Consider the following 14096-nt stretch of genomic DNA (forward strand, 5'->3'; position numbering starts at 1 on the left):
GAGGAAACCCACGGGCTAAACGCAGAACCGCGGCGCCCCGCGGCTCCCGGTGGGGTCACGGACGCGGGGCTTTCGGAGCTGCGTCGGGCCGCAGCCTGGAGACCCGGCCGGCGTCCGCGCTGCGTCCGTGGGTCCCGAGCCCAGGCCCGGCCCCCCCCCCCCCGGCCGCGCTGTGCGTCGGGGCCCGGGAGAGCGGCCGGCCTTGCGTGGGCCACGCCGCGCCCTGCCGGCTGCCGCCCTCGGGTTTGAACTCGCACACTGTGCGTTGCCCCGTTCGGGTGTGCGGCCGGACCCCACCGATCAAAGGCAAGTCACCCCGAGACTCGGACCGTTGGGGTGCGAGCTGGAAACAGCCGGAGGGGAAGGAGCCCCCGGTGGGACGGGGAGGGGGGGCAGCGCCCTCCTAGCCGGCCCTCCCCCCTCCCCCCCCCCGCCCCCCGCCCCCGGCTCTCAGCACGGCGCTCTCCGGGCCGCTCAGGCCGCCGCCGTCGGGCAGTCCTCGTCCCGGGCGTCCTCCAGGGCCTGCCAGTAGGCCAGCAGCTTCTGCGGGGTGACGAAGTGGCAGGCGGCGACGGTGCGGAAGCGGCAGGCGGAGAAGCGCAGGCCCTCGGGGAAGAAGGTCTGGCGGGAGTGCAGCTCCTGGGGCCGGATCCCCAGCTTGGCCAGGCACAGCCCCACGAACACGTCCTCCAGCTTGAGGAAGGGCACGCTCTCCGACACGTTGTACACCTGGCCGGCCACGTCGCCCGACAGCACGTAGGCCGTGCCCGAGCAGAAGGGCGGGTACCGGTCCCACGGGTACTCGTGCTTGCTCACGAACCACTTGCTGAAGCGGTTGCGGATGGGCAGCTCGTTGAGCTTCAGGTAGCCGGTGACCAGCCGGGTGCTCTGGTTCTTCCTCAGCAGCAGCTCGGTCAGGTAGTGGACGTGACGAACATGTCCGAGTCGGCCTTCACCACGAACTCCGCCTGGGGGCAGAAGCGGTGGGCCCACTCCATGCCCATCAGCGTCTTCAAGGTCAGGTTGAAGTAGGCGTCCTTGAAGTCCTTCTGGATGATGTCGCCGTACTGCTGGCTCTCCCGGGCCACCGCCGCCATGTGCTCCGGGCTGGCCGTGGCCCCCAGCAGGAAGAAGGCGCGCACCCGCCGGCCCCGCACCGTCCTGGGCCGCCCCCACGTCTTGCGGATGGCCGCGCGGGCCGCCGCCTGCCCGTGCGAGGACGTCACCAGCAGCAGGAGGAACGGCGGCTCCCGGCCGCAGTCCACGGCCGGCAGCTGCAGGAACCTCCCGTGCTTCTTCCGGAACACGAACGGCGCCCCGGGCAGCGGGGGTCACGCTGAAGTACAGGCAGAGCGCGCCCGCCCACCACCAGGCAGCCATACACCAGCTTCATCTTCGCAAAACGCCATCTGCAGGGAGGAAGGCAGGAGGAGGTGAGACCCCGAGGGCCGGCGGCGAGCGGGGGCCGGGGGGGACCCGGAACCACCACCCCACCACCCCCCCCCCCGAGCCAAGGGGACGCACTGTCTCGCCCGCCGCCTACCTTCCATTCAAAGAAAATGGGGCTGGGGGTGGGAGAGACACCCTGCCCTGCAGGAGCAAAGCCTTGCATTCAACCCTCGGTACAGCCAAGAAATAAACGCACAGATGATAGGGAGACAGACAGATAAATACAGACACCACATAGAGAGGACACAAGGACAGAGACGATTGATAGATGATAAATACTTGGATAGATAGATATAGAATGGATAGACAGATGAGAGAAAAATAGATCGATAGATACAATGGATAGACAGATGAGAGAGAGAGATAGGATGGATAGACAGATGGGAGATAGATCAATAGATAGATCAATAGATCAATAGATAGATCAATAGATCGATAGATAGATCAATAGAGAGATAGATAGATAGATAGATAGATAGATAGATAGATAGATAGATAGATAGGATGGATGGATAGACAGATGAGAGATAGATAGATAGATCAATAGAGAGATAGATAGACAGACAGACAGATAGATAGATAGATAGATAGATGGATGGATAGACAGATGGGAGATAGATCAATAGATAGATCAATAGATTAGATAGATAGATCAATAGAGAGATATATAGATAATATATAGAGAGAGATAGACAGATAGATAGATAGATAGATAGATAGATAGATAGATAGATAGATAGATAGGATGGATAGACAGATGAGAGATAGATCAATAGATCGATCAACCGATACATTGATCAATAGATAGATCAATCAGTAGATAGATGGACCAATAGATAGATCAATAGATAGGTCAATAGATAGGGATGTATGGTAGAGAGTGCCAGGCTCACTCCTATGACCCAGCCTACTCAGGAGGCTGAGATCGGAGACCCTTAGTTTGAAACCAGCCTGGGCATCAGTACCTGGGACCCAACTTTCAGCAGGTCCTCCATCTCTATCTCTCTCTCTCAATAAGAAGTGGCCAGGCGCCCTGCAGCACTGGAGGCCCTTTTTGGTGGCACGAGGCAGGAAACCTTTGCAGCCCCCCGCGATCTAATGGAGCACTGCCCAGGGAGACGAGTCCGGCGCGCCGGTTCACACAGCAGCGGGGGGAGTCCGGAGGCTCAGGGACTTTTCTTTCTTTAACCTCCTATCTGGTTTCTGTCCTGGTATCTGCTCATCCTCTGCCCACCCACCGCTGCCACGCACAGCCAGGCACGGACGCGCGCCAGATGATACGGGCGCTGCGGCGAGCGACACGGAAGCCGATGGCTCGCAGTCAGCCGGCGAGGAGAACCGGGGGCTCGACGGCGCAGCCGCGGGGTAGACTCCCGGAGGAAAAGCGCGCGGGGGGAGCGGCCGGCATGGGAGGCCACGGGCTACGTCCTGCTACAAACACCCCGGCCTGGGTGCGTTCACCAAGCGGGGCTCGTTCCGCCTCTCGGACGTGGCCGGGGGGGGGGGGGGGGGCGAGAACGCACGGTGTCCGCGTCCCCGGAGCCTCGCGCGGGAACCACGCCGCGGGCCGGAGCCCGGGGGCCCGGCACACGCGCAGCGTTCCGGGCCGGCCGGAGCCCACGGTGCCATCCGAACGCCCCGCGCTGAACGGCAGGGACTTGTCCTCCTTCTCCGCGAGGATGGCTACCTGCGTGGCCACCTCCACAGCTCCCCCGGGGGCTGCGGTGCCCAAAGCTCGCGTGTGTCCGGGTGCGCGTCGTGCGCTGGGGGGGGGGAATGTGGCCAAGCACCTGGGAGAGTGAGCGGGCAGAGGGCGGGACGGTGTGTTTCTGGGAAGATCGCTGCGTACCCCGGGCTGGGGCCCCGGCCAGCAGGAGAACAGCCCTCAGCACCCAGCGACTCCGCTCACCCGGCACGCACCTGCCCCGGGGGCTCCCTGGCTCCAGAAACCGCCCTTCCAAACACACCGGGCGCAGCTCCAGGGCCCAGCCGGTCAGAAGGAGGAATCTAGAAGCAGCCGGCGCCTGCCGGGCTCGGCTCTGCGGCCCAGGAGCAGCACAGACCCAGATGCCCGGTGTCAGGCCTGGAGGAGATGAGTTCTAACCCCGGCGCCTGCCCTCCCAGCACACACACCCCCCCCCCGCCCCCGTGGGTTCCCGCCCCAGGCTCCCCCTGCAGCCCTAGAGAAGCGGGTGACGCGTTAGGACACGGCCCACGTGGTGAATCAAAAGGAAGCCTGTAATACCCGTGAGGGGGGAGCCGTCCGGCTGAGAGCCTGTGGGAAGGGGACAGCTCTCGGGAGCTTATCTGCAATTAACCAGCCGCGCTAATCAGTACCGGCGAAGCCCTCGAGTCTCCCCCAGGCCCGAGTGGGGAGACTCGGCCTCCAGACAGCCCAGGGCGACAGGCCACAGCGGCCACGGGCTATCACCAAGCCCACGGAAGGGGGGCGGTCCGGAGGTCACGGCCGCGAGGTCTGGGAGAGAGGGACGCGTGTCGGATCTACGTGGATCGGATCGAGACACCCCGAGACGTGGACCTACCCCTGGGCCCGAGCCGAGGAAAAGAACCTCCCAGAAGGAGCGGAGGCAGGCATCCCCAACCACCCACGGGGGGGGAGAGGAGCCCCCGGCTCACCGCCCAGACCAGCCACGCCCGGCTGCCCACCCCCGGGCGGAGGGAGGAGCACCGCCCACCAAGACCATGTCCCCGGACAGAAGTCGACGGGGAGCTCAGGATGCAGGAGGAGACCCGCCATGCCCTGCGTGCCACTGGCTGTGTGCCGCCAGGGCTCTTCTCCACTGGCTGGCATGAGTGTTGGGTAAGAAAGCTGGCACAGAGACAACGAGCTCCGTGGAGCGGAATGGAGAGCCGAGCCCGGCTGCTCCCAAGCAAGGCATCCCAGCCACACCACGGTCCCGGGCCGACGCGGGGCCGCGCGGGGTCGGGGAAGGACAATTCCACACAGACGGCAGAAGATGCGGCGCCTCTCTAGGGAAGGAAGCTGTCCAATCTTCAACAGGGCGAAGGACAGCAGTAGACCAGTCGGGTCAGCTTGCCCCCCTCCACCCAGGGGACTGCACCCACACTACCGGTGTATCCATAAAACCCAGGCCAGCCCTCCTACGAACCACTATCTAGGGGAGGGCCTTGGGTCTGGCCGGCCCAACTCACCTCTGTCAGCCCACCACCCAGGAGAGGGTCTTGCCTGTGTCAAACACACCAGGCCACCCTCCTGTGGCCTGGCCCTGGAGAAGGGCTGGCCCGCCTCAAACCTGTTAATCTGACAGACTTCCTGGAGGAAGGAGCGACTGGGCGGGTGGAGGACCCATGAACCGACACCCCAGCACCTCAGCGTGGGACAAACCGGTTTCTCACTCTGCTGAGCGACCTTTACTTTGCTCTTCACCGTCTACAACTGTGCTCATCCTTCCTGGTTTGCTACTATACCACCAGGGAGCAAGAACCCGCCCGTGACACCCGTGTCTCGTGTGTCCTGTTATTATTATTTAAAAAAAACAAAACAAAACAGGACATTAGCCTAAGCCACGAGAGGCAAGGCTGTTCAGTGGGAGTTCAGGAGACACCTTCCAGAACTTGTAAGCGTGAGGCGTCCACCAGGATACAGCTAACCGTCCCCAGACCCGACAGGGACCGCAGTCCAGCACAGGTCATCAGACACTGAATGGGCCTGAGGGGAGGGGGCGGGGGACAGGGGAGAGTTACCCCGAGTGAAGTAAACCAGGCAGGGGCATGTACACAGACTCGAGCGTGGTACACAGTGGTGGAAACCACAGAAAAGGATCAGAATGCCTATAACTGAAAACATGGGTTATGAGCAGGTATTTCACACACACACACACACACACACACACACACACACACACACACACCCCTCCAAATACCTGAACACCCAAGAAAAGTCAACATGAACCAAATAAAGTCATAACGAAACACCACCGCCCCCATGACTAAAACCAAACGGGCGGCGACGAGGCAAGGCAGGGCTGCCAAGAAGATGAACAAGTGAGTGAGCCCCGGGAGGCCCCGCCCACCTTGGGAGCGTCCACTCCCGCTGGACCTAGGTGCCCGGGCGCCGCCTAGCCTTGCCGTAGTGCACCCACCACCTGAGTCCAGCTGGCTCATGGTGGCCAAGAGGGGCCAGGAAAGAGACACCCGCACAGTAACTCGAAGATAAGGTAAGTCGTGACACCGGGAGTTATTTACTACGGCGAGCTATCTGAACAGCAAGAGGCTCACAGGAAGAAGTGAGGGCGACTGTGACGGCTATGAGGCCGCGCCACGTTGGAGCTTCTGAAGCAGCTCTCGGGGTCTGACTTGGGGGCCTTTGTCTTCCAGGCAGGCCACCGTTTTGTAAAAGATGGGCTCTTGGCGAGGAGGTTGGGGGGGGGGGAGGGGGTTCCCCTTCAACACCAGCCTGGGGAAGGAGCCCCGCAGGCTTCTGAGCCCATGCTTAGGACCCTCCCAGACATCAGCCAACACTTCTCTCCCCAGACAGTGTTTTCCAGTCCCGGGGATGGAATGTAAAGGTTCTGAAACTCTACCACTGGGCTACACCCGGAGAGAGAGAGAGACAGACAGACAGACAGAGAGACAGAGAGAGAGACAGAGCAACAGAGAGGGCTGGGAATGTGGCCTAGTGGCAAGAGTGCCTGCCTCGGATACACAAGGCCCTGGATTCGATTCCCCAGCACCACATATACAGAAAACGGCCAGAGGCGGCGCTGTGGCTCAAGTGGCAGAGTGCTAGCCTTGAGCGGGAAGAAGCCAGGGACAGTGCTCGGGCCCTGAGTCCAAGGCTTCCCGCGTGCCCACCACACGGCACACGGTGCGGTCGGAAGCGGGGCGCGCTGGCGGCTGTCACTGAGCCGTTGGGGAACGCACCGGTCCTGAGCCGTCTCTCCTGCTAGCCAAGTCAGGAAACCTCGAGAGAGGCAGCCGGCACTGTCCCTGCGAGCCAGGGGCGGGCTCCTGCTAGGCCTAGGGCTAGGGATCGGGTGCGGGTTGGGGGCCGGGTTAGGGCTGCCGCCGGCTCGTGAAATGACTGAGATTTCCCTGGGATTCCCTCCTGCAAGGCGTAGCACGAGGCAGGGGAGTGAGCTCCTCTGGGACCACTCTTCCATTCACAGCTTCCCTTCCCACCCCGAAAGAATAAAGAGCGTTCTCTTCCAAGCCGTCTCCCCTCTCTCCTGTCTCAGCCTCACGTCGCTCCTCACTAGCCCAGTCCTCTCTCTGTCACTTCAGTCCCCTCGATCGAAAAGCAGAAAGGCCTCCCTTGGCACCTTGTACCAGGAAGGATTATAAAGTCGCTCCGACTCTCCGTGAATTGCTCCAAGCAGCGCTGCCCGCAGAATCCACCCCGTGAGAACAGCCCTTCCGCCTCCGAAACTTCCCTAAAGCCCATCTGTCCCCTCCCAGACAACCGCAGACGGATGCAAATAGAAAGCCCCGGTGCCCGGTTCCCCGGGGGCAAAGGTATGAATGGGCACTTGTGCGTGTGTCCGGGTAGGGTGTGTGTTCACAAAAGCCAAGCAAGAGTTGGCAGGTCACGGGGGAGAAGACGCGGGAGTGACGTCCGGACCAGCCCACGGCCTCACGGAGCTGCCCCAGACCCTAGGGGGAAAAAAGGAATCTGAGAATGTGGGAAGGGGCAAAGCCGGGAGCCCGTCTGTGCCGCCTTCCCGCGGTGCGTGTCTATAACACGGCAGGACGTAGCTGACCCGTTGAGGAGGCTGTGTACAGCAGGGGCCCTGACGCAGCTTCTCCCTCCCCTGCGGCTTCTCCCTCCCCTGCGGGGAGCTGTTAGGATGGTACGCGGGCCTGGAGAGGGCTGGCTGGGGCACACCCTCTTCTTTCTGGCTCCTGGGAATGTCCCTCACCCTGGCACTGGCCTCTGGGGGGGCCCCGGCGGCGGGGGGGGGGCTCCTCTGGGTGCCATCCTGTGCTTCAATGATCTTGGGGAAACTGAGGAAAATCTACTGGTCAGACACGAGCCAGGAACGCCCCTTGCTTGGACTAGCACGCGTGACCTCCGCCACTTGAGATGGAGACGGCTTGCCTTGGTGTGAAGCGGATTCCGCGTCCAGACGCCGGACTTCCCGGCTCCAACGTAAGCGTCTCGGGCTCAAGTCAGTCCAGGGGGAGGCCAAGGGACTGTACAGCCGACGCGCGAGGCCGCACAATCTATAGAGCTTCCTTTCCAGAGAGGCGTGGTCAAAACCCTGCAGATCTGAAGAGCACTGCCAAGGAGAAGGAAGCCTGGGACACACAGAGCCACGCACGCCCACAGACCTCGGCCAACAGAGCCATCAGAACCTAAGACGGGGGAGACAGGGCCCAGGGACACGCCCAGCATTCTCCCACCCTCTGACAGGTGGGGGGTCACATGACCAGCACTCCCTCCCCACCCACCCCAGAAACGCACACACCCTTTCTTTCTCACCCTCCTTTTTCCCTAGCTCACCCTCCCCCCCCCCCCAATCTCACAAGGAAGCAATGAATATAGGTGGTTGGGTTACTTTTTCCAAGTTCTTCCTCATTAAGTCGACCTGATGATGATGATGAGAAGGAGAATATTGACTTGTAGGACAGATGGGAGGGTAAAAGAAAGCAAATGAATTTGAACAAAATTGTCAAATAGGAAGAACTTCACACATGTTAGTAGGTATTTCCTTATGCTGACGTCTTTGCGCACTGTGAACCTTGGTTTCTAGAATGCAACGTTCATTCTCTGGGGGGGGGGGGGGTGGAATTCTAGCATCATCAAGGAGAAACCCTAACAACTGGAAAGATCCTCCTCTGTCCTCAAGAATGCGAGCGTTGGATAGTCACGATTTTCTCTGCGTGGGCTGTCTCTTGACTCTGGAATCGTTTCTTTTGATGTAGACACTTCTTCACTTGATACCATTCACCCATTCTTACTCTTAGGTGTTGGACTATTGGAATCCTATTCGGAAAATAATTACCCACACCTATAGCTTTCAGAGTTTTCCATACAATCCCCTGTGCTAGTTTTAAGATATTAGTTATTACATTAAGACATTTGATCCACTGGGAGTTGCTTCTTTTTTTCTTTTTTTTTTTTTTTTGGTGGTGTCTGGGCTTGAACTCTGGACCTGGTCACTGTCCCTGAGCTCTTCAGCTCAATACTAGTGCTCTACCACTTCCAGTTTTCTGGTGGTTAGCTGGAGATAACCAGGTTAACTGGCGTTAACCTGGGCTGGCTTTGAACCTCCGTCCTCAGATCTCAGCCTCCTGGGTAGCTAGGATTACAGGCCTGAGCCACCGGTGCGTGGCTGAGGGAGTTGCCTTTTGCACAGGGTGAGATACAGGTATCTAGTTTTCGTCCTCTGTATACAGAGAGCCACTCTCCCAGGACTATTTGTTGAAGACACTGTATTTCCTCCAATGTATTGGCTCCGTTGTCAAAGGTCGGATGGCTGACGTAGTATTGTTTTGTTTTTTCATCTCCTAATCTGTTCCCTGGTCTTTTGTCTGCTTTTGTCTCAGAACCAAGCCGGTTTCGTTATTTTGGCTCTGTAGTATAATTTGAAGCCCAATATCGTGATACTTCCAGCGCTGCTCCTTTGCCCAAAATTTCTTCTGCTATTTGGGACCTTTTACGCTTCCCTATGAATTTTAGGACTGACCTTTCCTATTTCTACAAAGAATGACACTGGGATTTTAATGGACATTGCGCTGAACCTGTATATTGCTTTCAACAGTACGTCCACTTTCATGAAATCACCCCTGCCGATCACTACTCATTGGATAAAGGAATAATATTCAGCATGCACAGCAAGCTCAAGAAAGTTAAGCAGCAAAAGAACAAGGAATCCAGTTGACAGATGGGAGCCAATGAGTTAAGCAGCCAGTTCTCAGAAGAAATGCAAATGGCTAATAAGCACACGGAGAAAGGCTCACCATCGTCAGTCATAAAGGAAATGCAACTCGAAACCACGCTAAAATTCCACCTCACCCCGGCAAGAATGACAAGTACACGGAGAAAGGTTCGACACCATTAGTCATAAAGGAAATGCAATCTCCAAACCACACTAAAATTCCACCTCACCCTGGTAAGAACGGCAATCATCAAGAGAACAAGCAACAAATGCTGGTGAGGATGTAGGGTTAGGGGTGCTGGGAACCCTCCTACACGGTTGTTGGGAATGTAAACAACCACTGTGGAAATCCGTATGGAAGCTTCTCAGAAACTCATGAACATAGACCTCCCTTATGACCCACTACCCCTCTACTGGGCATACAGCCTCAGGAGGGTAAGCACACAAGAGAGACCCCTGCAGGCCCATGGGTACCGTAGTGTTGTCCACAACAGCCAAATGCAGAATCAGCCAATAACCAGAGACTGGGTTAAAAAATATTATATAGGGGCTGGGGCTTAGGGGTCGAGCGCTTGCCTAGCACGCAGGAAGCCCTGGCCACAGCACTGGTTCACCTCCCGCCGTCCTTTCTGCGCAGACTGCCCGAGGCCCGCCGGGGGGGGGGGGTCACCCCACAAGCCCAGTGCAAACTCTCCCCTTCTTTCCTAACGGACAGACGGCACCCGCATCTGCTTCGCGGGTACCAGCCTCATGAGCCCTTCCACCTCCGTACGCGGGAAAGGAAGACGCCTCCGGCCACCCGCACCGCACCGGCCCTCGTCATCATAAACCTAGCGCCCGTGCCGGGAGGCCAGGAGGAAACCGGGAGGGGATAGAGGGAGGGAGGGCGAGGGCGCTTTTTGCTCACCGGAGGCACAGGTTCCGCTAGGCGAAGACACCGACCAGGCACACCCAGCCCTCCCCCCCCTCCCCCCACAACACGCAGGTCTCCCCGGGAGCTGACTTCCAGCTTCCTCACCTTCACTTTCTCCAAGCCTGGCTTACAAATACATGGCTTTCCCCGAAGGTAACTCTGGCAGGCAAACCAGAGGCACGAATGCGAAATGCTCCTCAGCTCGCGCATGACGCTTCCGAGAGGCTCGTTAGGACTGTTAAACATTGATAGGCTTGCTAGAGAGTCTCTCTTAATTTTTCACAGGTTATCAAGCTTTGCCAGAAGGTGGTTGCCAAGCAGGCTGGGAGTGTTTTATCATAAAAAAATTTAAAAAAAAGAAAACAAAACTAGCAATTGGCTGTAAGAATTTTATTGCCAATATAAATTCCTTTTGAATTAAAAAAAAAAAAAATCACCGGGGATGGGGACAGAAATTTCAAGTCTAGACTGTGATAAAGGACTCACTGGCACTATGTTAAAATTCTAGTCATTTTCACCGCGAGCCAATATTGTTATGAAGATTTTTGCATCTGTAATGGGCACAAGAAAAATGGGCCACCGCCCTAGTCCCAAAACCACGCAGGCCGAAATCAACACTAGGCTTAATACAGATAGAATCCCAACCACTCAGAAAGGAAGAAACTCAACTATGAGTCCAAGGGAGAAATGGGATGTACGGTAACAGGTTTATTGATGCAATACGGCAAAGAGAAGGAGGGATATAATCTCTTGAATGCGTTCATTCAAAATTGCTTCCAGAAAACATAGACTCTTAAATACTTGCATTGATAAAGAAAGAAAATGACTAAGTCCTCAAAAGAATTCCAAAAACGAAAATTATTTTCTACATAACAGAATTAATGAAACCGCAAAAAGGGTTAAATTACCTCAATTTCCGAAACAACACATCACGGACAAATACGCGCTCCTATGCTCCCTGTGAACTAGACTCTAGCACGCCCGACAGGTGTAAAGCGAGAAGAAATAGCCCGCCCTTGAGGCTGAACACACGGCTCTGTGGCTAGACCCTAACAATGCGCAGCATGGTCAGTGACCAAGTGCAAGTCCAGGTCAGGGACTCAGACCAACAACAAAGAGAAGAAAGAGGGAGAGAAGGGCAGGGCAGGGCAGGGCAGGGCAGGGCAGGGGAAGGGAGGGGAGGGCAGAGGAGGGCAGAGGAGGGGAGGGGAGGGGAGGGAAGGGAAGGGCAGAGGAGGGCAGGGCAGGGTGGGGGAGGGGAGGGGCGGGAAGGGTGGGGGAGGGAAGGGAAGGGCAAAGGAAGAAGACAGTGAGAAAGAAAGAAGAGAAAATAAAACGGGGAGAAGGTGAATGACACGCAGCAAACGCAATCTAACTGTTCAGAGTGTTGTCTTTGGACCCGAAAACACACCGGGTGGAACTGTCAATGTGCCGGGCCACGGATCCCCGGGTGCGCTTGTCCTTGTAAGTCACCTTTCTCGAGGGGAAAACCAAAAACGAGGATCTAATACTTGAGGGATCTCGTGCAGGCCACGGAGCATCTCCTCCCCGAGCCCGCTCAATCAGACCCACGAGAGGAAACGCAGACCCAAGTCCCGGCGGAGCTGACGCGTTGAGGCCTCACGGGTGCCAGCCTTGGCCCGAGCCTCCCAGAGCCCTCCACACACACACACACACACACACACACACACACACAATGCATGGAGCCGACAGCCGGGAGAGCCCCGGGCTTGTGCGCAGGAAGGGCTAGGCGTTTACCAGCCACAGGAGGAGGTGGACAGCGACCTCTCCTGAGAAGACGCACGACAGCCAATCGCCAGGCGGAGGGGCTGGGCGGCCCTGGGCGGGGGGGGGGGGGGGGGGGGGGGGCCTGGGGAAGCAGGGCGGGGAGGGGCAGGGAGGAGGAGGGGAAATGACTGCGAACAGGTTGGTTTCCTTTTGGGGGGGGGGGGGTGGTGACGAACACATTCCGCAGCCAAATGGGGTGCTCCTTGCACAACACGGTGTGTTACACCAACCATGCCAGGGGATGGTGGTGAAAGTTGCAAATGTAACTCAGGTAAATCTCACCACAACGCGGAGGGGCCGAAATGAACCAGGGGCTCGCGTGTTACAGACCTCACAGGTGAACCCCGACAGGGATCTGTTATGCCCCCGGCCGGGCCACCCATTAAGAAAAAGAAAGAGCGGAGTGCCGGCCGAGGCTCGTCTCGTGATCCTGGCTGCAGAGGGCGGGGTGTGATCTGGGGGACCCACCGAGGCGCAGAGCCAGCCCGGGGCAGGAAAATCCGAGAGACTCCTACCTCCAGAACAACCAGCGGGAAGCTGGCCCGGAGGCGTGACTCAAGTAGCAGAGCGAGCAACCGTGAGCAAGCACGCTAGCCAACGGAAAAGCCCCGAGCTTCCACCCCCATGTGCCGCACGCGCGCACACACACACACACACACACACACACATCGGGGCTAGAAGCAACGTGGAGGCCTCTAAAGGACCCAACCTGGCCCTCCCTCCAGCGTGGCCGTGGGCAGCAGAGAGAGCAAGGGAGCAGGAGAGAGGGAGAGGCGACGCTGTCACCGGGGAAACTGAGGGCTTCCCAGGTTCCGCGCTGGGCTTCTTGAGCCCTTTCTACTTACGGCTCGCGAGGAGAACGGAGGCTCGGAACGGAGACTCCGAGGTTGTTGGAAGCGGAAACCCGTCTGCAGCCAGAGCAGCCCGCGAAGACCGCATCCCACAAACCAATGAGGAAATCGGAGCGACACGGACTGACTGCCGGGGACGGATGGGGTTACTGCTGGCTCAGGGCCAGGAGCAAAGTCCGGAACACCAGCACGTGGAAACCACCCTCGTCACTCCGGACGCCTTCTCCTCGCGCCACCTTAGCCTCCCGCACGAGGCGTGACCCGCTTGGGACCCGCTTGGCAAAAAGAAAACATACTCTTTATCTGACTCATACAACAGTAACCCCCCCTGCCTATCACCTTCATAATAACAACAACAATTGCTCTAAGGAAAAACAAGGAAGTAAAACGTAGGCGGCATCGTGCTTCCCCTAAACACCCGAGAAAATTCCTGAAGCGTGGTTTCGTTACCCGTCATTCACACGGCCGCTCCCGGGGAGTGCACGGGGAAACTGAGTCTTAAAGCAGAAAGAAACACAAGGTCCCCAGACGGTGGGGAACAAGGCGCCCAGGAGCGAGCGCGTCGCGCCGCGGAGCCCCGGATCTCACTCACACTGAGCCCCTCGGCTAGGAAGGAGGGAGGAGGAGGAGATCTGGCCACTCCGTCCCCGAGAAAGGTAAGCCAGGGAACAAATCCAACCTCGCTTACGCTGCGACGTCCGCTCTGACAGTGGACAGGGAGCCCCGGGGATGAACGGCTGTGTGCCAAGGCCCCCCACGATCCCAGGCTTCCTCCAAAACGGGGACACTGGAAAGCCACTTGGACTTACTGTGGCCGGCGGCATCGCTCGCCTGAGTGACGAATTGCTATGAACTCGGGGAGCGTGAGTTTCTCTTACTTGGCTCGCCGAGGAATTTTTAAAAATCAAGGTAAATGAGCCAGACACGTACAAGCACTTAAAGAAGGCTGGGCCTTGGCAGAAATTGTCGTAAGAATGTTCACACCTATGTGCAAGCTAGACCTGGAAGACATACAGACACAGACGCCTGTGGACATATGTATACCTGCACCTACGTCTGTAACTGGCCACGCCGGAACTGGGGCTTGAACTCAGGGTCTCACGCTGTCACTGGGCTTTTTGTTGTTGTTGTTCTTCAAGGCCAACATCCTCCCACTAGAGGCATACCTCCACTGCCAGCCTTTTGCTCGTTAATTGGAAATAAGAGCCTCGTGGAGTTTCTGCCTGGGTGGGC

The 14096-nt window shown here is 58.0% G+C and overlaps 1 protein-coding gene across 1 annotated transcript; it reads right to left on the bottom strand.

Moving 5' to 3' along the window:
- Window positions 1-474: 474 nt before the first annotated feature.
- B3galt5 (beta-1,3-galactosyltransferase 5) lies at window positions 475-4154 on the bottom strand. Its single transcript, XM_048346621.1, is given in 7 exon segments — window positions 475-929; window positions 932-1332; window positions 1334-1362; window positions 1364-1409; window positions 2973-3212; window positions 3370-3488; window positions 4146-4154. Coding segments are annotated over 7 exon segments (1299 nt in total).
- Between the last annotated feature and the right edge of the window lie 9942 nt (window positions 4155-14096).

Source organism: Perognathus longimembris, chromosome 5, assembly GCF_023159225.1.
Source record: "Perognathus longimembris pacificus isolate PPM17 chromosome 5, ASM2315922v1, whole genome shotgun sequence".
NCBI classification, from domain to species: domain Eukaryota; kingdom Metazoa; phylum Chordata; class Mammalia; order Rodentia; family Heteromyidae; genus Perognathus; species Perognathus longimembris.